We start from the raw sequence: 27,601 nt of genomic DNA on the forward strand, positions 1-27,601 counted from the left end.
TAGGAAATTCGTACATTTTCTAAATAGCAAACTGGCTGTAATAAACGTGTTTTAGCACCGTGTTTGAACGAACGCATTGTAGCTGGATGAGAACCATTATCATGAGAAGAGAAGTAAAAGATCATTTTTTATTTATTTTCTTATTTCAAAAAGAGGAAAAAGAATAAAACACATAGCAGGCAGGTAAATGCCCATAACACGTGATGTATGAGAGCCCTAATCCGCGAACATCCCGGTAAGTCCACTCCTGTGACATAAATATTTATGGTTTGCAGTAAAACATGTACTTATCTGTGACGGAAATAGCAGCGAGGGCGCACGACGGAATGTCGCAGGTGCCGGGACAAAAACTGACCATTTATTCCTCCTACATTGCAATTAATTGATGTGAGGACCAATAAAGACGGAGGCTCATTTAAACGACTCGTAATGCGCTTGTATTGGGAGATTTTATACAGTTCAATCTACTATCTTAAATCCTGAGTCTTGTTTAAAAAAACTCAGCTTGGATAGCAAAATGGGTAACTAACCCATCTCGGCTTCGCTCGGTTGCAATACATACTACAAACATGCGTTCTTCAATATTGCTACATTTTGGAGTGATTATTAATGATTTAGATAAGTCGCGCGCTTTTCATAGGCACAACGTTGAATTTCTCTTTTTTACTTGTAGTTCTGTACATGAGTATGTATATTGCATAATATATAAACCCTTTTCTTAAATCATTATATCTATTGCTGAAAACTGCATTAAAATCAGTGCGTGGTTTAAAAGATCTCAACTTACAAATAGAGCGACTTTGTTTATACCTAACTGGAAAGGTGATTTCAACTTTAAGCTTTTGCACCCAATGCCGAATTTTCAGGTCATAAAGGCTTTACTTGTCGAGAGATCTTTATGACACATTCTTGAGAACATTATGGAGAACTCTCAGCATGAAAGTTTCACCGTTGAAGCAAGTGATATTTTAATTCCTTAAAACGCACATAACTTGGAAAAGTTAGGCCCCCGAAAGTGAAGTCGAAGTTCTATCCACGGGGCTATCACCGCTTCAAACAAATTTTTGAGTACTTAAATTTAATTTGATCCTTCCCACCTTAATATTTATTTATTTATTAAGGATACTAACAATATACATACATACCATATATAGTAAACTTATACAATATTTTAATCATTCACTTATGCGTATATCGATTAAAATATAAGTGACTATGATATTCACAAAAAAAAAAATGACATGAAACACAGCAAAAAGAATCATAAAGACATATGCATGTGTTTTAAACTTTAAAATTTTGCTGTACAATTTACGTCAACGAGCTCATTGGTTTGAGCTAAGACAGCTTTGTTATCCAGTATTACGAAGAATTCGTGTCTCGTGACTTTACATTCGATGTGTTAGTGTTACTGGATACAGGTTACGTGCCCGAAATTAGAATCGGATTAATAGCCATAAGCCAGTACAGTGAACACTAGAACAGTAACTAGTGTGTATACACTGTGTATGGTCATGTGTGTGTGTGTTTTAAGTTGGATTGGGTTGAGTCTGATTTCATGCTTTCCAACTACGATAGTGTTGCCTCAATCTTTTGTCTAGCTGAAGGCTTCGCCCGTTGCTCGCAGTAGTAATTTGTGACGTGGAACGAGAAGTATACCTAAGGTAGGGTAAACTGTAGTAGGTCCTCCGGATTGCCATTTACGATTGAAGGTTATTTATGGTGGGCGATTGAAACTCGCGTGGCGTGGCTTAATGATACCTGAAGCAGTGATCAGAAAATTAGGTCTCGGATTGAAATAGCTAGAGTACCTTTACCAAGATGAAAAAATTACTCTGCAACCGCAGACTTAAGATCCCTTTGCGCATTCGATTCCTGCGTTGTTACATCTGGCCCATACTGCTATATGGATGCGAGGCTTGGACTATTAAAGAAGACCTCAGGAAACGCATAGAAGCATTTGAGATATGGACATTCAGACGTATGTTAGCCATTAATTGGACTCTAAAAGTATCCAATGAGGAAGTTCTGCGAAGCGTCAACCAACGGCGTGAACTTTTGCACACCATCAAGATCAGAAAAGTTGCATATCTGGGGCACGTGCTAAGGCACGAGAGATATGAGCTCCTTCAACTTATTATGATGGGAAAGGTTGCAGGAAGAAGAGGCGTTGGTCGCAGAAATAAGTCCTGGCTTCGTAATATCAGAGAGTGGACTGTAATCGCGAGTGCAGCAGAATTATTTCGCCTCGCGAAAGATAGACAAGAATTTACGAAGCTGACTGCCAACCTTCACTAGTCAGAGAGGCACCGCAAGAAGAAGAAGAAGATTGAAACGAATCGAAAACGGGCACGAGTTAAATGTGTTGAAAAAAGTTGTATCGCTACCTTTACTATTTGAAGCATGTTTGAAGTCATATAAAAGAAAAACTTGTTTGTACGTTTATATATTGGCGATAGCAAAAATCCTTGTGACGATTTATTGAGGAAGGTTGTAAACTATCTAGTAGAACGCTACGCTAGCAATTATATGTTTATAGTAGAATATACAACGTATAAGTTGTAACAGGTTGCCTCTTTAATACTTTTAAGTTACAATGTGAGATGGTGATAACAAAAAAAAAACAACCGGCTAAGTTTGTGGTGTGCTTCTTCTTAGTCCAGGGTGCGTATGGAACCCTCGTAGCTTTAGTTTTAAGTTGACGAATTTAGTTATCGCCATCAACTCACTTCTATGTTATATTTGAAATGTAATGTACGCATCAAAAGTGCCATATATGTGTCTTTTGAATAAAGAAATATTTGACTTTGACTTTGACTTTGATGCATAAGTATATTTCATAAGAAATCACCCTGTAAAAATTGAAATCACAGGAAGCAAATTTATTTTTCCATACAAACGAATTCCAAAAAATTCTAAGTGTTTACTTATGTCAACCCTATTGAAGATAAAAGAAGGACACGCGTATAGTACCTACCCCACATGACGCGTACCTAATAAAGTGACACTTGATTTAAATTTTGAATTTGATGTTTGGGCTGTATCTGATTTCTTTGAGTAAAAACTTTGGCAGTGGTTTATTCACAAAAACTATGAGGTTTTTGGTTTCACAGATAAATCTCAGAGACTATCCATAAGTACCTCTAAAGCCTGAAGAAGTATTATTTCGGATTTTATGTACACGTTGTACATCGTGATAATTTTTTAACAATCACATTCACACTTTATACCTAACAATCTACATAAATAATTACGTTATTTTGCTCATTTATTCTTGCTTACAACTAACGCTAAAAACTTGGCTAATAAGAAAGATATTTCGACGTAAAAAAAAATTGCCTATGAAAGTTGTCGTCGTGATGATGACGTAAATAAATGACCTTATTTTTTTAAAGTTATTACTAATGCTAGAAACTTTGCAAATAAAAAAAAGATCGACGTAGGTACCTATGGAAAAAGTTGAACTATCATAGAAAGCAATGGCGCCAAATGTAAACATAGTGAGTGTACGTGAGGGGCACACTTAATAGTTTGTAAAATAACTTATGTAAGCACACGTGCACCTGTTCAAAGAAGATTGTTTAGAAACTCAGAGCACGACTATTACAGAGAATTACGCTTCAGGAGCCAATGTTTCTTTCTATCTTGCTCACTCGTCTATTTTATGAGGAAGACAGAACTACAAGATGTAGGTACTAGGTTTGTAATGTTGCTTTAAAATAGTAGCTTGTAAAATATAGAGTAAAATGTTAAATAATTATATGAGTCTATTGTTTATATAAACGTATGAAATAAGGAGGATATGTAATCATAACATTTCTTAACAGCGTAACAGTGACCGTCTGAATTGGAGTTACCCGAATTACGAGTAGAAATAGTATATAAACATTATTTTGAAACGTCTTGGAACGTGAGGCAAAGGAGTGTCGGATCAGTAATGTTTAAACATCTTCTTTGATGTAGCATATGAACATAAGTTTGTGGTTAGCTTAGGTATTTGGTCGCCATCGTTTCAACATTTATGGCTGAAGATCTACTTATTGGAAAGATTAGATAGCTAATTTCGGCACATTTTAACAGTGACTCCCACATCTCTGATAAGTACTCGTTTTATGTCGTATGTGTAAAAATCCTAACATCCATAATTCTTTACATTTATGTACCCAACCATAGCCACTTCAGCTTTACAAAGCTGCGATATGTCTGTGACTATGATAATCCCTACCCCTACTAATATTATAAATGTGAATGTAAGTTTGTTTGTTACGCTTTCATGCAAAAACTACTAAACCGATCATCACGAATCTTTGTACATATATTTCTGAAGGTATTAGAAGTCATATAGGATGCTTTTTATCCAGAAATTAAGCTCAGTTCTCTAGGGAGAGGGGACGAAAGTGTTTGATGATTTTACACCAGGCTTAGCTATCCTAAATACATAAAGTGTTGCCACATTTATGTGATGAAATTAGGCATGGATTAAAAATGAATAATCATTACCTGTGTTCAGTACAAATACGTGGGCACTTTTAGAAACTAATATGATCACGAAGAATTATTATTCTATGAGAGACTCAAAGCTTTCATTCCAGGCCTATACTTAGCGACCATGTTTTAAAGTCGTACATTATTACTTTTCAACACGCACTGTAAGACAAAAGCCCTCAGGCCCTAAGGATTTTGTTCTAAACATCACACAACATAATGCATTTTTTCTAGAGCATATTTCCTCAGAGTAACAACACGTGGGATCTAATGGGCTTTAGATTTGAATATTCTGAACAAGGAAGCGATAACACAAAAGTAAACACTGTATTAACATATAATGTAGAGATAACGATGACGCGTCAAGCGTGGACTGAAGGAACCCTTCGTTTATGACGCCTGACAAGCTTAAGGAAATGGTAGCAGATATCTTATCAAAGTAGTTACGGGCACAGGTTGTAGCTCTGTACTAAAACAATTAACAAATAGGAAAACAACTTTCCACGCACTTTCCTTCCACAGCAATCCACCGTGTTTATTTCGGCCGCCAAGCAGCATTGTTGCAATGCTGTAATCGGCTTTACACCGGGTGGTGATGGCAGATTAGGATACACTTTTCACCATCTCTCGTCTTCCCGCGGGTGTCGTACGAGGCGACTAAAGAAATAAATAAATATACTACGACAATACACACATCGCCATCTAGTCCCAAAGTAAGCGTAGCTTGTGTTATGGGTACCAAGATAGCTGAACAAATAATTTTTATGAATAATATACATAAATACTTATAATATATAGATAAACACCCAGACACTGAAAAACATTCATGTTCATCACACAAATATTGTCCAGTTGTGGGAATCGAACCCACAGCCTTGGACTCAGAAAGCAGGATCGCTGCCCACTGCGCCAATCGACCGTCAATTATAACTAGAAATTAAATAAATGGAAATAAAACTGAGAACGGGAAGCAGCGTCCTCTGTGCATCTACTACCATCTACTGCGAGCACCAATCCGTCTGCCCAGCGTGGTTATTATGGGAAAAACCTCCCGTAGGTCTCCCCATCAGAACATGGCTGCCGGTTCGTCATGCCATGTTCTGTTATGGGCTTCGATGCTGAGGCTTTACAACTACGCTACGTCTCAAGTTGATAGACATACGGTAGCACGTTGCAGGACGTGTTCCTTGCTTGCCCTGCGAAGTATATAGCTAGCGATCGTTTTCCACTTACCATCAGGTGGTCCACCTGCTTGGTCCGGCTATTAATAATAATAATAATAATAATAATAAATTCTTTATTGCACACACAAAAACAAAATACAAAGAAACACATTTACAAAAATAATAAAAAAAAAAAAAAAACTAGTTTAGGTGTGCAAAGGCGGTCTTATCGCTAAAGCGATCTCTCCCAGACAACCTTTGGCGGTAGTAGTTTTTGTAAGGAACGGGTTGGTGCGGCAATAAAAATTGTTCATAAATATAAATATAATAAACTACATACTATAACGCTACATACATAAAAAATAGTTTGTCAAACGACTTTTAAAAAGAGGCAAGGATTTGGCCTGACGTATGTCATCAGGTAGGGAATTCCAGAGTCTGACACAATTAACTGTAAAAGAATTACTATAATACCATAATAAAAAAAGAAGATAGATTAAAGCCTAGTTTTGATTAAAAAATCGGGTGATCACGAGACAATAGGGCAATTTTCAATCTGTTAGTAAGATTGATAGTGGTATTGCGTGCTCCAATTAGTTATGTAGATTTTATGGGAACGCGAGCACTGGCTAGAAATTAGCAGATAGTAATGAAGGTAGAGTTTAAATCAGTTAGATAAACTTGTCACTTGAGCAATGTAATAAAATGTATTTGATGAGTTTATAGATAAAAAAACAGTGTGTACTTATGTACACACGTTAGAAGTTATACTTCTGTGGCGTAATAAGATAAAAATCTTTTTCACAATAGAAACAAGGTATTTAATACATTCATAGTTTATTATAACGCATTATCTAGTTAAATAAAGTTTATTTAAATTTAAGAAATGGATATAATAAACATATTTAAATTTGGAACAGTAATAGACCCATTATAGGACAACCAAGTTTCACCCAACATTAAAATTTGAGATTTTTGTTACAATTTAATCAATTAAGTCACCGGAATTAACCCGCAGACTTTGACAATTGAAGTTTACACTTTCAAACCTTATAACCTTCAGGGTGTCGGTTTTTTGTGGCGGTGTGCGCGCGCATCGTAAAAATTTACTCTCATCATTTTCAACGCGCCAAAAGAAGTATAACTTCAAGTAAAGAACGTAAACCTGTTTTTTAGTTGGTTTACCTCGTTGCATCTGCCCTGTTGGGTAATTCGGCCTAGTTGTTAATGTGTTTGACTATCGGATCACGAGGTCCTGACTCCTGATTTTGGTTCCCGGTTTGGGAATAAAGTTGTGAGATTTTGAGCTTTCTTACAAGAAAGTCCCAGTTCCAGCTCGGAATTAGGAAATTGACAATGACCTCCCCGTTATAGTATCTACCTCAAAGAGCACGTTAAGTCTTCGGTGCCAGCCATTATCGCTTAAGTCACTAACTACTTGTGATAATATCGTAACAGCCCGTCGACTGGCATTGGCATCTCTATCTTATGGTCACGAGCTCTATGCCAAGCACTGGGACATTGATAGGTTAAGTGTGAGGATGATAATGATTTTTAAATAATCCTTTTTGAAGCTGTAATTGTTAGTTTTCAGTACAACGCAACTTACGAGTGCGGAGAGGTTACGTGTCTTTATCGATATAAGCTTTGAATTCAGAAAATACAGAAGGCTCATTCAACCATTATTGTATGCAGTGCATCCAAAAACAGTTAAAACGCCCTGTGTAGGTCTCACTTTACACTGGAGAATGGTGCTAGCTCACAATTTTTTTTCCCATTTTATGGTAAACGCTTAGAACATTAGAGGTAAAATAATTACTGTCAACTGCTAAATGATATGAAGTGACTAGCCGTTTGATCGAGAAACCATTCTAAACTGGAGTGGTTTTTGATGCTTCCATATTAGACGTGTACACTGTTTCTGTATGTTCTTAGTTCTGTGGATATAAGATGTAAAAGAGAAGAAAACGTAAAATCATTAACAAACCTCAGAACAGTCGTTTGAATTCAAGTGGGGGAGATTGGCTCATATTAATTTTTTAATGGCTATTCAAGGCTTGCATTAATAAACCACACCTCATCTCTTCACACAAGCGACTATAATAAACCAAAAAAAATACACGTGCAACTGTTTACGTTTCTCGTGCTGTGAGACTAACGATAAATTTTTTGACGTGGATCTGTGTTTTAGCTCTTAAAACATACTTTTCATGTACCTTTATACTTTTGATATATATTAAGTTACTTCCCTGTAATGCCCGTTTTTGCCAAAAAAAAAAAAATTAAAGCTATGTGAAAAATTTAAATACCACTGCATGTGTTAAAAACCTAAACAGTTGTACTATCGAACCACTAAATGTATCAAAGCCCTTTTAAGAGTTTCATAAAATCTTCAGATTTTATGAATGGAAAACATTTAAACACATATACATATATGTTATGCGGGTGTACCATAAGTATTGTGTTTAATGAACTCTATCATAAAAGCATTCTGAATCGTCCTGTAATCAATCAACACAGAACGCAATCTTTGTGTTGCCAATGTCGCCATCCCCAGACACAAATTCCTTTTGCAGGATTCAACTCCTTTTTTTCTTACATTCTTCGCTCGTGCCAACGAATCACGCTTTTTCCTTATATCACTCCACAGTTTCATACATTAAGCGTGCAGAAAGCATTTTATCCTGCACCCTAACGTAGTATGTCAAACCTGGAATTTTACATTATACATGGCCAACTTTCGCGTGGCGGATATTATGACAAACAAAAATTACCATAGCAAAATAAAATTACGACAAATGCATCGACTTGATCTGTAGTGATAGATCTATTTGTGTAGATTTCACGAAGATATATTTTAAATATTGAATAGTTACGATTATTCGTTTAATTGTGCAAATCTCAGGAAGCTCAAATCGTCGAAAAAGTTTATGGCTATACAAAAGTTCCGAAACAAAAAGTCTTTCCTCAGAAAACAATAGCTTTAAAAATGCTTGCTATTTATATTTCTTTTCCAAACTTAACGCAGATAAATGACAGTGCAAAGGAGAAACTCATGGCTTTATTAACTAAATAACTTGACTGTTTTAGTAGCAGCAATTTATCGTTGGTAGACTGGTTACAACCAACTTTAGGAAAAATAGGTAGTAGGTAGGTACATGTTTTCTAAGGAAGGTAAGGTTTTTACAGAGGAATTTTAATTGAAGTCTGATGAGGCGCCCGACTACGTTGTAAAGTGGGAGAGCCATGAATAGTTTTTTGTCTTACCTCTGTTACCTGTAGCCGTAATTACGCGTATGTAAATTGGATCGGTTTATCAATCGGTCAACGACGCTGGAGTCTCATCACGCGTGCGTTCTAAATATTGCGTGTCCGAACAATGCGACCATTTTTAACACCCATCTATTTATAAAACAAAAGTAACAGCCTATTAGACAGCTATGCTAGGAGTAGGTATCTCTACGTGATCAAATCAGACATGAGAAGAACTGTAGATGAACTAGAGTTACTGACATAGCTAAGCAAGTCGCGAAGCTGAAGTGGCAATGATCCGGGCACATAGCTCAGAGAACCGATGGGCGTTGGGACCCCCAAGGTGTCGTTATAGCGACCCCGCACCGGTAACCGCAGCTTTGGTCGGCCCCCAACGAGGTGCTCAGACGTAAGCAGATGAGTCGTTGGAAACAAACGGCCAGGCCAAAGATTTATGTCCAGCAGTGGGCGTCAATCGGTTCAAGTAATGAACAGCCTATTACGCTACAGCTAAAAAACAGCCACTCATCCAACTTAAGTATCTATCTTCTAAGAATAAACAATGCTAGCAAAGCTTCTATATAGGTAGGTACTTAGAATCAAAGGAATTCGGGTCGGAAAGGCAAAATTACGCATAATGCGTAATGCAAAGAACTCCGGATACACAATAACAGTAACCCAGATTTAAAAAGGTACCTATTTATAGGTAAGAGGTAGTATTGTTAGAATTATATGTAAGAGTCCTAGGAAAAATGTTGAGATGGCGGAAAGTTAAGTACGTAGGTATTACGACATGTTATATTTTTAAGACTATATATAAAGCTACTAGTCGCTGCCCTCTTTCTTCGTTCTCGTTTTTTATGGCTTTTTACAAATTCCGTTGGGACCGTTTGCTAGCCTATGTTACTCTCCGTCCTTTCAACTTACTCTATCCCATAAATCATGTCGATTGGTTGCTTAGTTAGGTCGTTAAGTAAGGACAATCAAACAAACATACTTTCCCATAGTAAACATTAGTAAATATGGAATAAGTAACCTCTGTAAGTCAAGAACTGAGCGATTTGAATAATAATGTGCTTAACTTTTGTTTGCTATAATATAGCTTGTTCTATCTCTACTTATATGGAAGTACTACACAACACTGTCGTTTCGACTTCGCCCAAAGCTGGTTAAGTTAAGTGTTATAATGAATGCCTTTTTTTCAACATAATATATTCAACACTTAAAAAACTGTAACTTAATACCTACCCACCAATAATAAAGCAGAAAAAAATTTGTAACCAGATCTTTCTTCTTACGACCCCTCAATGGAAACGATGTGTAAGATTCTCATCAATGTTACGTTAGGACTAATAAAATAAAGTTGTTAAGGATTTATTGGCTGTAGTGAAGCAATCGGAATCAGCTTATAAGAAACTGATTCCGCTTTGAAAAATTATAGATATCCCAGGAAGGCCGTAATGTAAAAGTAATCTGAAAAAATCTACTACTTAAAATTAGATAAAGCTAAAGCTTCAGCAAAATAATTTAATCCTTTAAAAACCGAAATTCCTCGCAAACAACAACATATACCTAGGTTCTCGTGTGTTATTGTTTGACGTGACGTGTAGCCAATGTGTGGTCCACCCATTGTATTACTAGTAAAAATATATTGAAGTATTCTCTACAGCATATTCCATTTCATCTAATCAAGTCGGTGTTAAATCGATAAAAAGCGTGTTTTCATTGTAAGAATAGCAAAGAAGGCCCCTAACGTAATTGGCTAGAATTTATAAATTTAGAAAATATTCTCGAGAAACTCATAATTATATTGTTGTTAAGGTTAAATGTCACCACAGCGAGCCTAATGCAAACAGGTTCTCTTTTATTGGTAGAGTCACGTCATCGTCCGACCCTCTTAGGCCACAGCCATTATAATTTTCAATATACTTTCTAAACTGAATTCTATGCTTATTCAAATAGCGATGCTATTAGACAATCAGAGAAAGGAAGATGGTCCAGTGTATAAATGAGTGCTCACCGTTATATGAATATGTCATCCAACATAAATTGTAGGTATGCTTTTGACCTGACATTACCTACTACGTGCTGGAGGAAATAGACCTCTTAATTACTTTATAAAATAATAAATAAATATAATACGACAATACACACATCGCTATCTAGCCACAGTAAGCTCAGCTTGTGTTATGGGTACTCAGACAACTGATGAATATTTTTATGAATAATATACATTAATACTTATAAAATACAGATAAACACCCAGACCCAGACCCACAGAAACGTTTTCCAGATGTGGGAATCGAACCCACGGCCTTGGACTCGGATAGCTGGGTCGCTGCCCACTGCGCCAATCAGCCAAATAAAGATATTATTAAAGGAAATGTTATGGACTGCCCAATATATTTTTAACTATACGCCATAAGGCATTTCGACATTATGTAGTGTCGTGAGTAGTCGTGACCTACACAATGAATAGTCGGATACAAACTTTCTTAGCCCAAACTCGTAGTTATTGCTCGAGGGCAAATAACCATTATCAAAGCTGCCAAGCATTCAACTTTTGCAACTGCTTACTAGAGAATCTTAACTGGAGAGATGGGTCGACTACCAACATGCCGTGAGCAACCACTGTCGTGTAGAAACATAGTCCAGAGAAAGGAAGGCAGAACCAGTTCTCAGTGTGATAAAAAACTTTAGTGACTTAAATTTAGCAACTCTTTTTACCCGTACAAAGTTTTCAAAAAAAAATACGCGGTTACAACCTTAACATGTGTTGCGAATCACGAATTACCAAAAATAATTCTCAATTATAAAAAATTATAAATGTCCCAGTTGATAGTGATGAGATGTGAATTACAATAAATTACAGTTGCCTTTTTTTACTCTAGATAGCTTTTATCTAAAATTTTAATTTGATTACATAATTAAAATTTCTCTCAGTCGAGTATCTTTGATACTCTGTAGCTCGTCGTATCCTAGTAGCACCTTTCCAGAAGACCTTGTTCCTAACCTAACCTAACAATTTTTTGGCCGGCTCGGAAATCGAATAGAAAGACAGTACACCAACGAACATTACGCTTAGTATAACTTTTGCATGCTCCTAATCGTGGAGTCGCTTTTGAGTATAGTAAGACTGTAACGTCAAAGCAAAATGGACTAAACATTCCTCGTTTTAGAGTCGCAAATATTATAATCCTGTTTTACCAAGAGCACTTACTGTTGAAGTGTAGATGAAATTTAACTTTAAGACAAGGTGCAAGGAACTGAAAGTTAATCGGACCGTCAATTAGGAGCTTACAAATCCCCGTACTTTCGAATGGTACCTACAGCAATTGTCTAGCCTAAAGAAAAAAAGAAAAAAATTCTTGCTATTAAACTTACCTGGACCGCGCTGTTCAGGAAACAGTTATTCTGTCCCGGGGCATTCCAAAGACCCTTGGTAGTGTGGAAGATTCCCGAATCCCGTGAGCTTTCCCTCGAATGCTGTGGACGCAGTTCGTTGCCATGCATGTAGACTTCGTGCGCTGGAGTCGCCATCGTAGCCGCCATTACGCCCGGTCACAAGCCCGCCATTCCGCTAAAATGTTCACGACGAGTTCCGTACAGCAGCATCTTGCGTATCTGAAACAAAATGTGTGTTTTACTATTCCTCCACTAAACCCTGCTCCGATTCTTGTTAAATGTATACTGTATTTATATAACACGAACATATGTACATATATATACTTCACTTGGATCTTTGTACTTTACTTGGAAATAATACACGGAATTAACTTTACTCATTATGAAATACGTTCATTAAATACAGGCTATGATAGTATCTCTTGTCATAATATTATCCATCTTTGATAATGTATGCAACTGTTAGTTCTTACTTGTTTATATATTATCTGATATATATCTGATATTGTCACCCATTATTTACTGACGTCATCTGGACGTGGATCTTATGGTCACGGGTGTTCGAACTACACCAATTGCAAAAAAGCACTAACAGTCCAATCCACAACTGAGCCCAGGTCTGAGTATTCGGGAAGCCTCAGAGGAGGCCCCCGAAATACTTAGCCGGTTCTCTCATGCATTAAGCTGCATGTCTCAAGTACACATAATTGTTTTTTACCTTTATTCAACTACAAGATTGTTCTTAATTGCACTCCCACCGAGTAAGCTAACCTGTTATAGTTATGGCATCCAAACGCGGCATCGTACCGAAACGTTAAATCGCTTCAAGTCTTTGTCAGCAGGGTGGTAATTGGTAACTATACATTGCCAAAGCCTCTAGCCGATGCCACTGTAGATACACTCTAAATACAGTGGCATTTAGTAGTAGTAGGTATAGTTACTAAAACGGATATTACCATTTTGTCATTAAGTAGATACTAGCGTCTGAATCAAAACAAACGTTCGAAGAATCGTAATGACAATGATTACAGGGGAATGGGGAATGCACACGGAAGCCGAAGGTATATAAAGACGAACACTTATTACTTACAAGTCCCTTGGTCGCCAGATAATAACCACCAGTGAGGCTAGCCGCATTCCATGCGAGGCTTCTGCTCAATCGCACTATATGTAACCTAAGCTTTATAACATTGCTGCTTGCTATGTGATTCATGAAATTATCATATGTCGTTCTACCATTATTTCTATACTTATCGACTCTGCTGTGTTCCTATCTAACTATATATCTACTCATAAAATACACTTTTACAAAGCAGTATATTGTATTTTATATAATTGAAACCAGGTATTAGAATGTTCACAAGGACAATATTATATTACGACATTATACACATCGCCGATGACCGATGAGATGGACGGACCAAGTAAAGGCCACAATCGAGGCTCCTCTACATGAATGCGCAAGGAAGGCAACCGTTAGAGAAGAGTGGCGAAGGTTTGTAAAGCGAGCCATAACACCCAGATGACGACCACGATCAGTCTGTCAAGACAGTAACGGCTAAGAAGAGACACATCGCCATCTAACCCTAAAGTAATCCTAGCATGTGTTACAAGTACTAGGAAAACATGAATAATATACATAAATATTTATAAAATACATACAAACACCCAGGAACTGAACTTCATGTTCATTACACAAACACTTTCCAGTTGTAGGAATCGAACTCACAGCCTTAGACTCAGAAAGCAGGGTAAGTGAACACTGCGCCACTCGGCCGTCATAAACACACGACAAGACATCGCTGCCAACATCGGTTAAAATTGCTTATTTATACATGAAAAAGTGTTTTACATAAACTGGCGGATTAATTATCTTAATTTCCATGGGATCGCACAGGTGCACACTGACTTCGTGCTAATGAGATCACCTTGAGAGGATATCCTTAAAAAACAATTAAAGAATTTTGAAACTAAATCTACAATTGAAGGAGAAATCGGTGAAGAGACGTTGACAAAATACATACAAACAAAAAGTCTCTTAAAAATAATAATAGATATTATTCACAAAATCTTTTCGACACTTAACCAATAATGGTAGAATGTATGTAGGTAAGTACCTACCTATTGGAGAAAAGCTAATGCGTTTCGAATAAAAAAAAGACTCGTTGACGTACCTGAAGCAAAGCTTTCACTTCTTCAGCATTGTGCCTTCTACTGCTCTTGTATTTTTACATATCACAAGTAAGATTCAGTGGCGTGCACAGGGTTTGTGCCCAGGGTATGCATAAAGCAGGTACATGGCTTAAAATGGAAAAATTCCCCACAACTTCGTGTTATATAAGATAATTTGGGTAAGCAGTGCTTTTGTGCATGTATTTAGTGCACGCCACTGGTAAGATTATAGGTATATTATAAAAAAAATTGGTTACTATCTATCACTAAGAATGAAATAACGTTCGTGCAGAACTAGAAAATGGAAATAACAAACATAAGTTAGGTAGGTAATTTAAAAATAAATAAATAAATAATAAATATACTACGACAATACACACATCGCCATCCAGCCCCAAAGTAAGCATAGCTTGTGTTATGGGTACTAAGATGACTGATGAATAATTATAATATGAATAATATACATAAATACTTATTATATATAGATAAACACCCAGACACTGAAAAACATTCATGTTCATCACACAAACATTGTCCAGTTGTGGGAATCGAACCCACGGCCTTGGCTCGGAAAGCAGGGTCGCTGCCCACTGCGCCAATTGGCCGTCAACAAACTATACTTTTGTGTAGTTTGTTTTTTATAAAGTTCTAACAAACATCAGCTAAAATTGAGTAGAAATATCACTAATGTAATAGTAATAGGGTAATCTGAGTCTAGTATTTTTTTAGAAACACCGGTCATTGTGATACAAATGTGATTCTTCTTTCAAAGATGCTAGAAACAACTATAAAATACTTTGGCGATTTAATAAGTAATGATTACGAAAAGATTTACGAGACGAGTAGCTTTGATAAGGCACCAAATAAATATCGCCTAGGCTTCTCTTAGTATCAGAAGTTAGTATTCGTTATAGAAGTCATTGAATGTTCAACGAAACGTTTTTTTTTACAAAGTGCATCTAAATACAAAGCAAACACCGATCTATTCTCGGACACGCGTGGCATCACTTCCGATCTATCGAAATCGATAATTTAACAAAAATCGAGGTTAATTCCTCGATATCACTTGCGCAAACCATCCAGTTTCTGGTTTAACATCTATTTACAAATGCATAATACGGAAGCTCTTGTTTATGTACGTGTCAACAATTTCTTCGTGTGCAACGATCTCAACACATAATTCAACGTTCCCATAAATCTATTAAAAGACTGGTTTTGATAAACTGTCTGGCGCAGTGGTCAATGCATATTATAGAGTTCGCGATCAAATTTCTGGTTGTTACCTATTTAGTAAACAAATAGTAGGTTTCGTAACGCACAAATGCGAAACGGTGCACTTAAATGATGAATATGTGATAAGAAAAATCAATAGGTATATTGATCATACAATATCTGTCGTCTGAGTTGGGTAAGTAGATACTTATTTGTCGACCCAATATTTAGTTACGAAATAATTCTGACATTGAAAGTTACCTATACAATAAGCTGCTCCATTTTATGTACGGACGGTCTTAACTATTTCACCTAACCTAATTCATCGATGCAAAAGATAGCATCTACAAGTAAGATTTCAAATATAAAGATAATGTTAGAAAACGTCTTTACCATTACCATTAAATATTAATTCCTTTATTTAGAAGGGTTTCATTTTTTGTTTGCAGTAAAATCCACATTAACTTGCTTTTACAAGAAAATCTAGCGAATTGTATAGAAAAAAATATCCTATTACATCAAAGTCAATAAATCAATTATTTCTCTTCATCAAAACTTTATACAAAATTAAACATTAAATAATTCAATTTAATCTTCTAACAGGATTTTACGAATAATTCGATGTTGAAAATTTTATCAACTTATAAGCAGGTACCGAAGTTCAATAGTCTTTCAAAAATATTTTAGAAGTTTGGTTTTTTTTCTTAAATATTAATTCCTTTATTTAGAAGGGTTGCATTTTTTGTTTGCAATAAAATACACCTTAAGTTTGCTTTTACAAGAAAATCTTGTGAATTGTTTAGAAAAAGGAAGAACGCATTACACCATAGACATTAAAACAATTATAAATCTTCATCAAAACTTTATAAAAAATAAAAAAATGATATTAATTTTTCTACTGAATCCTGTTCAGTTTGATTCGAGGTTGAAAATCTTATTAACAACAAATTATAAACGGCTACCGAAGTTTAATAATCTTGAGAGGTATTTAAGTCAGTTCCCTTCAGTTAACTGGATTACAAAACGCAGATGCTACAATGTTTATTACATTTTGTTATAAAGTCATTAATTAATTTAATAATTTCGTGCGCTGCCTTCTTTCAACTTAGACACTACCCAGTTCCGATTTTACCATTGGCAGTTTAGTCCAACCACCGCTTCGAGCTTTTTACTTGACTGGAATTATTCTGAACCGAAAGATATACTTTGTGCCTAAAAAACACGCTTTTATTTCTGGGAATGAACTCAAGCGCTTGTGAAAGCGCTTTCATACACAACTTGAATTAAAATAAATTGCAATGTTCGGAGTAAAATTTACCTATCTCCTTTGTGTGATTTCACAAAGGAGCTGCAAAAAGGCACACGCAGCATTTCCAAATAGACTACGGGTATAATTTTAAACATAAAAAAAAAAATTAACACAAAACCGACAGTTCAAGTTGAAAAAAAAAACAAAATTAGTATGAAGTGTGAACCTAACATAACAATCTCGTGTGAAAAAGTTGTATCGCAAAAAATAAGTTATAAGACCCACTTGAACGGTTCCATATTTCTTATGCACCAAACTAAAAGTATTACTTTAAATTGAAGTAAAAGGGCACAGCCGTCTCGATCTCAAGTGTTCCATTAGGCATAAATAATTTTAAGCGATATCTTTTAAAAGCTTTCTTGTAACGGTTCAAGTGGGGACCGAGTTAAAGTTCAAGGCGATAATATTGAACCTACATATTGATGCCATCATAAAATTTTATTGGTTTACCTACACTGTTTTAAAGTGAAACTTCTCTTAGTCTTACAGTATGTGCGCCTAGTCTGTAAGATGCGATTTTGTATAAAACTGATATTTCGGAACGCGACACTTCCATGCTAATAATATAATTGCGAAGTTTGTCTGTTTGTTTAATTGTTACCTATGTTTGCAGTTAACGCTAGTAGGTGGACGGTGGTTGTATGTTTGCAATTTTTTTATGGAGATGTCAGGTCGCCACAGTTTAGCAACTGTCAGAAAAGTTATACGGTGGCTGATCTAAGAGGAAGCCGACATTTGACGACCTCCCTGGCGCCCTGTGGTTTTAAGCTCGGGGTCTCTGATTCGATATCCGGCAGGGTCCGTCTTCGAATTTATGATTTCGCGTTGAGCGTTTTCTCTGGTCTGGTGGGAGGATTCAGCCGTGTCTACTTACGACCCTACCGACAAAGGTAAACCCGCTATCCAGGGTTCACTTGTAGTAGAATAAAAAAAAGCCTACAAGAGGAACAGCCAGGAACTGTTTTTTTATTTTTACATAAGCTGCACTTTCAAAGATTACAATTTTCCTTTAGTAAATACTTTTGAAGTGACAAAATGGCATTCCGTATTCGACAATAAAAACATTCAGGTCAAAACTTTCCCTTATAAAATAATCACTGTTGCTTAAAATATGACCTCTGTACAACAATTGTTAGTTATCTACTTCGATCAAGACTTAGCTTAGATCTTAGTATACCATTAGAATGCTCAGAATAAATGAAAGGATTTAGAGATTGGTAAGTAGTTAAAGTAGTCACGTAGATGGTTTTTTACCCACGTGTCCGTAGCTTTGTGATGCCGCCTAAGGCTCACGCAAATAAAAAGCAAATTAAATACAGAACCAGACAGCCGGTTTCGCAATTTGTCAGTTGCAGTAGCAAAAAGTCTTAACTTTAATGTTGCTATCGAATCTTTACATGCTGAACAGTTAATTCTTTTGTTTGCTTGAACTACCAGTGAGATTATCCATTCTACCTACTACCAATTAGAAGGGGGGATAAAAGAGGATGACAGTTTGTATGAAAGTCCGTCATTTTTGAAGTTTTGACTATAAAAATTGGTACTTCATTTTAAATGAGACAATTTAAATGATAAACTACATAGACCTATCAGGATTTACAAAATTCCATACCCAGATAAAATAGCGAGCCCACGTTCTGTTTGTTTGTTCTGAGCGTTTGTTTTTCGGGGATAAAAAGTAGACTATGTTACTCTCCGCCCTTTCTCTCTTAACTCTATGCCTAAAATCAAGATTAGTTGCTAAGTAACAGTGTGAAGGAAGGACAAAAACACAAATAAACAAAAACACTTTCGATTTAATAATAATAGTAAGGATTATAAAAATACCTACTTACTTACATTTTAAACCCTGTGACTGGATATCATACCAACTGAGTGCCAACTCTGAAGCCAAACAAAGCGAGGATATCTTGTAACGCACGTGAGCTTAACACAAGCAAAACTACGCACACAGCAAAGCTAAAAGCTTTAAAATACGTGACACAAAAGGAGCAAAACCGGAGGCTGCGCGTGCGCCGACCCGTAGCGCGGCACGAGTCAAATCAACGCACCTTAGGCTGGGTCTACATTTGATCTTTACACACCAAACCTGCTTGCTTGCCAACTCAAACATCACCTCTACGTTCGCCATCCTCTGAAAGCTGACCCCTTAGACCAATTATTCCCAAAGTCGTCGTGTTCGCCCCCTGGCTGCCACGGGAGACTTGAAGGGGTTTTGCGGTGTCGTGTAAACAATACGTGGGATGAGAAGTTGACAGTGTGATGCAACAAAAATTATTCCGTTTCTGATAGCAAGTAGCGAAAATTTTGCTTCTATTGTCTAAATGTAGGTAGATGAAGAAAAAGAAAAACTTCTAAATAACTTTTAACTTGATACAAAGCTAGATAAATAAATATAAAGAAATAACATCTTGTAATAATAAAGGATGTTATTGTGACCCCAGCCTTAAGTTGTAAATATTAGTTATTTCGACTTCTTGTTCTCATTCTTGACTTTATTGATACTGGCTTGAGACTTAAACATGTTTATTCCTCGAATATTTTTACTGATAACAGGTTTGCGCGTTTAAGTAGATACTTACTTGCAGTGGGGTGCATAAAGTTAAAAAAAACTTAAGGATTTCTTTTTAAGAGTTATGAACGCTTTATAAGTGCCGGTGATAGGCCTACACGAATAAAGAAATTTTGAATTTAATTTAGAAAAGCCTACCCTTAAGTATTAAAAATTCGTACTGGAGATTTTCTTCATCATTATATCATCTACATACCGTCTATGCACGCCACTGCTTACTTGCATATGTTTCTAAGCAATACCTAAAAAGAGAATACTTAAAACAATAAAATAAATATCCTGGTTTGGATTGATGGGTGACGCGGGTAGCCTAATGGCGGCAGCACAGAATTAAGAACACGCAGAAACCGTGTACACGTCTATTATTGAAGCATCAAATCACTCCACTTTAGAGTAGTATTTCTCGAACAGGGTTAGTCTATACTCTGTTCAATCCATTTAGTAGCCAGTAACTATTTTAACTGCTCTGTTCTAAACGTTTACCATAAAATGGAGAAAATGGGAAAAGTTTGTGAGCTATCAACATTCCGCGGGTGTGAAGTGATATGAGCGCGGGGCGTGTTTACTGTTCTTAGACACAATGCACTGCATGCAGTAACGGCTGACTGAGGGTTCTGTATGTTCATAATTCTTTGTATTGGATGTACCTAAATAATAGCTTTAGTTTGGTTTCAACTTTCAAGCTTTGTAAAACCCTTTCTGGGTGTGATTTTTTTTATAAATCCTGAAACATGTGTCTGACCTATCTTTCGCCATTTTAATTGTCCACCTATAGGATTTATCGATATAACTTTAAAAAAAACCCCTGTTACACCCAATTTAGTAAATGGTTAAATTTATAATGATAAATAAAAAAATTATATATATGGCCTCCTCAAAAAAATCAAATGCAAAAAAAGATTTCTCAAATCGGATCGTTAGTTCCAGAAATTAGCATAATTAATTATTATTTACAACTACAGATAATAAGAAATATACCTACAGATAATAAATATAGATAATTATTGCCTATGTTCGACACGGGCGAAGCCGAGCTATAATATAACTACTTACCCAATCCATAAACCTATCTACAAAACTTAAATCCTACTCATATAGAATTCTTGACAAGATTACGTCACAGCTAATCTTTTTAACGACTAGTCATTAGCAGGTGCGTAAGAGTAAGACCACCAAAGCTCCCAAACAGGCAATATTTAATACTGAACAGAATTCGAAACTTTCTTTTATTTAAACCATGACGAAGTAACTGTAACTCATCGAAACGGACGTTGGAGAATAGGGATTGTATAAGACACTAGGACTATGAGGTCGGAAGTGCCCGTCGCGTCGGTCAAGAGGTCAATATCCTCCTGGGTTTTATGCCCAGATCAGTGAAAAGATATTAAGGTATGGGCCTGTCTAGAAATTGCCATAACGACATCGTAACGAGCCTGAAGTAAGCTGTAGCTTTAACTTTTCGGAATTATGTGCGCTTTTAATTTATGCAAGCTTTTTAAACCGTGAAGTCTCACGTGATTTAATGGGGAAGGAAAACAATGTGAGGTAACCTGCATATGCTAAAAGGGCCCTTAGGGTAGAGGGATAAAGAGAGATACAAAACTAGACTCTCACATCAAAGTTGTCAGGAAAAAAAGACTTAAACAAAAAAGACGTGGTTTTCTTACATGGGAAATAAATAAAAGATGGTAATCAGTGGCGTGCATAAAGGGTAAAGTTACGAGTTATAAAAACTTAAGGAAAGGCATTGTAAGAGTTATTAAAAAGCCTACCCTTAAGTATTTATAACTCGTACTGGAGATTTTCTTAGCAATTAGAGTTTGTCTGTAGCAATTATTAACACCAAGATATATTATAATATCTTTCATTGAAACATTCCAGTTGTGGGTTCGATTCCCACAACTGGAAAATGTGTGTGTGATGCACATGAATGTCTTCAGTGTCTGGGTGTTTATATGTATATTTTAAGTATTTATGTATCCCATTCATAAAACTATTCATCAGTCATCTTAGTACTCATAACACAAGCTACGCTTACTTTGGGGCTAGATGGCGATGTGTGTATTTTCGTAGTATATTTATTTATAATAAGAAATAACACATGCATGAGATTCTCTATTATGTTCTTATAGGCGTTTGTAGTCTACCAGCTAACTACCAGAGAGGAGACGTACATCTATTGGCCATTAAAAGGCTGAAAGTAGACGATCTCAATACTACTTTAGTATGTTTTTTTTTTACACATTTGTTATAATCATCATTAAAATTTTTGCCTACCCACGCTATTCCTGCTCTGGTGGGTTTAAGCTCTACATCCCTCTCGGCTCTCCTATGTCCCCAGCAGTGTGACTTCAAAGGTTAAGGATGATGATGATATTATTTAGTAGGTCCGTACCTGTGTAGTTTGTACCTAACTGTTTGACGTTGGTAAACCGAATGGTTCGCATCAATCAACGTCACTATAGTCTATACAAAACGTCAGTGTTCATTGTCCAAAGAATGAACATCAGTTCTGAAAGAACCACAAATTGCAATATAAATATGCGTGAGATTTTAACACCCGTATTCATAAACTACTATAGTAAAATTAAAGTTCCAAAACTGAAACCCGACTATGGAGTAATTACTAACAGTAATACTAATGCTAACACTATTTACTAGGTCTTACCAAAGGACGGTAGTCGGTGACCAGTTTGCCATGTTGTTGATGAGCCGGCGGATTTCCAACAATGCCAATTATTGTGACAGCGTAAACCCAACAACATCGTATGACTTAGTGTAACCTATATTGTGAAAACGACATTTTTACGCTCGTTTAGTCGAATAAAAAATCATTTTAAAAAGTGCCTTGTTCTTTTATGAGGTCGGCTATGTCATGAAACTTCTTCCACTCACTTCTATCCACTGCTTTATGACCTTTTTTCTACTGCTCTGTTCTTTCACAAAGTACCACACCATAATTCGAAGAGCCAATACGACAGTGGGTATTATTCGTCCCATGTCATAATCTCGATGAAAGCGACCACGATACACGGCGCACGATTCTCCCTTGAGTATAAGCATAATACTTTAATGATAAATGCGAAAGTGTGTCCGTTTGTTTGTAGTCTTTAATACTGTCGAAAGGTTTACGTTATTGCTCCCTGCTTTTTAATTTTAAAACATGTTATGAATAGAAATAGAATAGGAAACAGTAAAGTACTTAGTGCTAGGGTGCAAAGGCGGCCTTATCACTAAAAGTGATATTTTAAAGGCAACCTGAGCGTACGAAGCCGATAAAAAAGTGGAAAGTGGATGGTGTATAAAGTATGTTACAAAAAATAAAAAAAAACTTACATGAACATACATACTACATTTACATATTAAATACAAAAATACCGATATAAATTTATAAATACTAAGTATAATAGATATTTATGATATCTATTTATGCTATTATAAACTTGCATAATACTCAATTACATAGATAAGTAAAAATTTTTAAGCGATGTTTAAACAGGTAAATGGTTTCGGAATCGAACATTTTGGCTTTTTAACTTCAATAAATAAGCAATAGCAGATTTTGGCGTCTACGTTTTAAAACCTTTTATTTCCTTATTTAATCTTAAGAGAAAAATAGGTGTAAAAATTGTGGTAGTGTGATACATTGTTGGATTTTAAAAATATATTTAGGTACTTGTGAGCAGATACAATTATTTCTTACTAGCCACGCTTATTAATGCCCCTTTAATTCACAGGGGTACTTATAAAATATAATAGCCTGCTCGTGTACGAGAATGACATAGTGTCCAGTTTATCCACGGTGTTTACATCTGGACCCAAAGTGCATGTAAAAAAGCTTGCTCTCACCTGGCTAAGGCACGTGCTACATTCACCTGTTCATAGTAGTTATAATAAATAGGCAATGTAAATATGCAAGTTTGTACGCAAGCGGCAGATGCCCGCGACTCCGCCAGCAAGTTCTAGATGGCAACTTATTAAGATCAGCAAGACTATAATTGGTAGGTATCTAGGTACCTACATACACTAGCTTCCCATTGATTACTAATCCATTACTGTAATTAGGAAGGTACGTAGTAGGTATTATCTGAGTGCACGTCATACATTTACACGACAGCCCAATAAATAAATACATGTGTATTATGTGTTTTTTTATAGTTTTAACTGACGAACTAAGCAGTTTTGTCTGGTGGGAGGCTTACGCGTTGGCTAGTTACCACTCTACCGACAAAGACGTTCCGCTAAGCGATATTATGTCGCGTAGAAACCTTTTAGGGGTACGGGTTAAATATAACCATCTTAGACTGCATCATCACTTACCATCAGGTGAGATTGCAGTAAAGGGCTAATTTGTAGTGCAATTAAAAAAAAAGCAGATGACCCACGTTAGGATTAGTGGAAAACCATCGCCTATAAACAGAGCAAAATTTCGCAAGACATGGAACTTGCAAACAACACGTCCTACAACCATCGTCCATAAACCTGAGTCGTAGGTGTTAAGCCCCATGTGCCTGTATTAACCCTGCAACCACGCTCTTCAGACTGGAACTCAGCAAGGCTGCCTGGCAGCAGAAGAAAACCTTCCGTGTTTGGCTACGCACGAGCTCTGTTACGAAAAGCTCTAGTACCTACAAATATTCTTAAAACAGATTTGGATGTATAACCCATACATCCAAATCTATTGAGGTATTGTTTTAAGAACAATTTTTAATTCTTAATATAACCCTTTCTTTAGAATCCTTACAACATCTTGAGTGACATTGTCAACATTCTTTTTTAAATTCAAAATGGCGTCTGTACAGTGCCATTTTGGAATGTGGAAATTGGTTCATTATTGGGCAGTCTTGTTTTAGATAATAATTAGGTATCTGTTTTGATAACATCGTTTCATATATGTATAATCGGAAAACATTACCGCCGCTAGTACTAGAGCACAGAGAGTTTTATGAAGTAGTCCAGCCCTTGAATAAACCCTTATCGTTATTTTGAGGGTACATTGAGTATGGGAACATCTAATAGGCGATAATATCCTTTAAGATAAAATGCGGGGTACAAATTGTCACGTAGGTTGGTAGCTTAAAATTTATATCTTCCAGGCATTCAGACTGTGGAGACTTCTGTTGTAAGTCGATAGAAGATACAAAGAGATATTAAATGTTTACGGTGCTCTCCATTATAATGTCGATAGAACAAAGAAACAAAGACCCCATAGCCTATAAACAGAGCAACACTTTCACAGGCAGTCAAGAAGTACGTCCTGCAACATGCCGCCCTGTGGCCATCAATTAGAAGCGTAAGTAGGTACCTAGCATGGCGATAGTAATTCCTCTTCCTCGGAAGAACCTACCAGTTTATGTGGTTTACATTCTATTTAATTATTCTTGATAGCAAAAAACTCCGTACGAACGAATATAAATAAGTACAGAAATTTCAATAAAATATAGTATTATCTGGATTGCTATTTAAATGTTAGAATACTTCACACTGGACACGATATTTCAATATTATGACACATGATTATAAACTGTGCAGGCATCATATTTTATACAAATGTGAATACGTGTTATGTAAACAATTTTGTCGCAGATTGCATTTTAAAAAGCAAACGTTGCAAAATTTATATTCGCATAACATAAATTACAGAATTAGGTAACATTTTAAGCAAGTGGTCATCTACATATTTAGGCACCTAGGTATTTACAATTATTAGTCGTATAGTATTTTAGAAGGTGCATACTTCATTTATTTTTAATACATAATAGAGAAAATTGCTGCTTCCAATAAAATCTTTTTCCGTTTCTATATTTTCCTTAATTTTCTTAGTTCACGGCTCCTCTTTTCGTACAGGCCAAATTGTAAGATTTTAACTTTAGTGTTTTTTTTTTGCCAAGTTTGATAACAATACAGTTCCATAATGACTAAAACGATAAGTACTTAGAGCAATAAAACTATAACTTACCAGGGTATATTCTTCGAAGCACACTTATTCAGTAACAAAAGACAAAAAGGTCTGTGTTCCCAAAGTTCACACCTTTCTTCACACCTATTGTTCGAAAACGTTACACTTCTAAATAATACCACTTTGGCACATTATTAAGTTTATAAACTTTTAAAATAGTAAAAAAAAACTATGCGAACTGTCTGATTAATATTTATTTAAGTCATACTCAAAAATATCGACACTACTAAGAACTATTTTTCTACAAAATTGTAGTTATTTATAATTTTAAAACAACGGTATAAATGTTGGAATTGTTTTACACTGCATTTGCGTCAAGATATTTCAAATGTTTTCCCGCCGATTGTATTTTTACGATCGCGCTATAGGCGAAGCTTATTTTAAGTACGTCCAACCACTAGCGAAGCCGGTTTCACGCTGTTGATGTTTTATTTTGAACGCGGCGCGCACCGCACTAAGCCTACGGGCGAGGCTCTGGATATTTGAACTTTGAAAGCGTTAAAAATAAAAAGTAAAAAGAAAGGCACCCATACCCTCCTGGGTACCTAGTAGCTACTCGTAAATTCGTATTTATCCTTAGATATTAAAGCAGACCATAAAAAATATATTCATTTCCCGATAAATAGCTGGTCCATCCAATGGTTTGTTACAAATAAATTTTCTCCATTGTGTATTAAAAGTTGATATTTTTAACAGCAGATTGGCGCAGTTTCAGTGTGCTTTCTGAGCCCAAGGCTGTGCGTTCGATGCCAACTACTGAAAAATGTTTGCGTAATGAACATGTAGTTCAATGCAATCTCATGTAGTTCAATACACATCATCACCTACCACCAGGTGAAATTGCAGTCAAGGGCTAACATGTAGTGGGATAAAATAAATATTAAACTTGCTCCACGTAAAAATATTCCGGACAGACTAGACAGTCGGCGTTCGTCCAAATAACATGAGAATTAATAACTGTGTTTAGTTAATTAATATTTTATTATAATGGGTAAGTTTATAGTTTAAAATAAACTAGTGTTGCCCGCGTTCTTCTTTCGCGTTTATTACGGATTTTTACAAATCCCGCGTATATTACGGTATTTACTTGCATAAAAAGCCTATGTTAGGTTAGGTTAGGTTAAGTTAAACAAAATAAACATACTTTCGCATTTATAATATTTGATCGATAACAAACAGGAATTACCTAATATTATCGCATTAATTTCATACAAATGTGATAATCCTCAGTCTTGGTGGATCCTCAGTCTGAACTCTTGTATACAAAATAGGAACATCATAAATTTCTAATTTTCTATGATAAAAAAAAACTAAGTACCAACAAATTCCAATTAATTACTGATAATGAAAACTAAATTACGAAAGTCCTAGAAAAATTGCCTTTGTCGATTGCTATTGTTACATAATTATAAATTGTATATTGCACACATTTTTCATTATGTAATACCTAGTATAATGGGGCCGGTGAAATAAGAAATATGTAACTTTAAATTCCAGATGATGCTTAACTAACTAAGGACAATAAATATTGGACTGGGTAGTTACGGGGTCATCAGTGGCGTGCACTCCATATATGCACAAAAGCACTGCATACCCTAACATTGATATATAACTCGAATAGGAGGAGAATTTGTGCCGTTTTATGCAATTTTCCTGGTGTATGCATACCCTGGTAAGAAACCCATTGCACGCCACTGGGGGTCATGGGGTCCTATGTCCATACCTACCCTCGATCTTGCCAAAATTTGGAATATTGGTTCATCTGCCAAACAATTTATAATTAATCTCAGATGAAGGAGTTGCTATAGTAATTATTTGAGATAGAAGCCTAATCGATAGAGCCCCCACATCCTATAACACATCTCCCTATGTGGTACGGAGGTAGGTGCACATAAGGATGTACAGACCATAAAAAAGTACCTAGTGCGAAAACAAAAGCGCGTTGGATTTTTATTAATGCTGTCGGTTGACTTTAAACTTTAAAAAAAAAAACTTTAAAGTACCTACCATTTTGTTTTGGCTATGATATTACCTTTCCGAGCAACCCAGCAAGTATATCATAGCCAATTTTT

The 27,601-nt window shown here is 35.9% G+C and overlaps 1 protein-coding gene across 1 annotated transcript in view; it reads right to left on the reverse strand.

Annotated features, from left to right (window-relative positions):
- LOC120626253 overlaps positions 1 to 25,693 on the reverse strand; it is a 102,659-nt gene extending 76,966 nt beyond the window's left edge. Inside the window, exons 1-2 of the mRNA XM_039893673.1 lie at positions 25,530 to 25,693; positions 12,285 to 12,524 (exon numbers count right to left, since the gene is read on the reverse strand). Of these exons, the coding sequence (XP_039749607.1) occupies positions 12,285 to 12,452 (168 nt within the window). The 5' untranslated portion in view covers positions 12,453 to 12,524; positions 25,530 to 25,693. The remainder of the gene's footprint in view (positions 1 to 12,284; positions 12,525 to 25,529) is intronic.
- Positions 25,694 to 27,601: the final 1,908 nt, after the last annotated feature.

Source organism: Pararge aegeria, chromosome 9 (genome assembly GCF_905163445.1).
Source record: "Pararge aegeria chromosome 9, ilParAegt1.1, whole genome shotgun sequence".
Classification (NCBI taxonomy): domain Eukaryota; kingdom Metazoa; phylum Arthropoda; class Insecta; order Lepidoptera; family Nymphalidae; genus Pararge; species Pararge aegeria.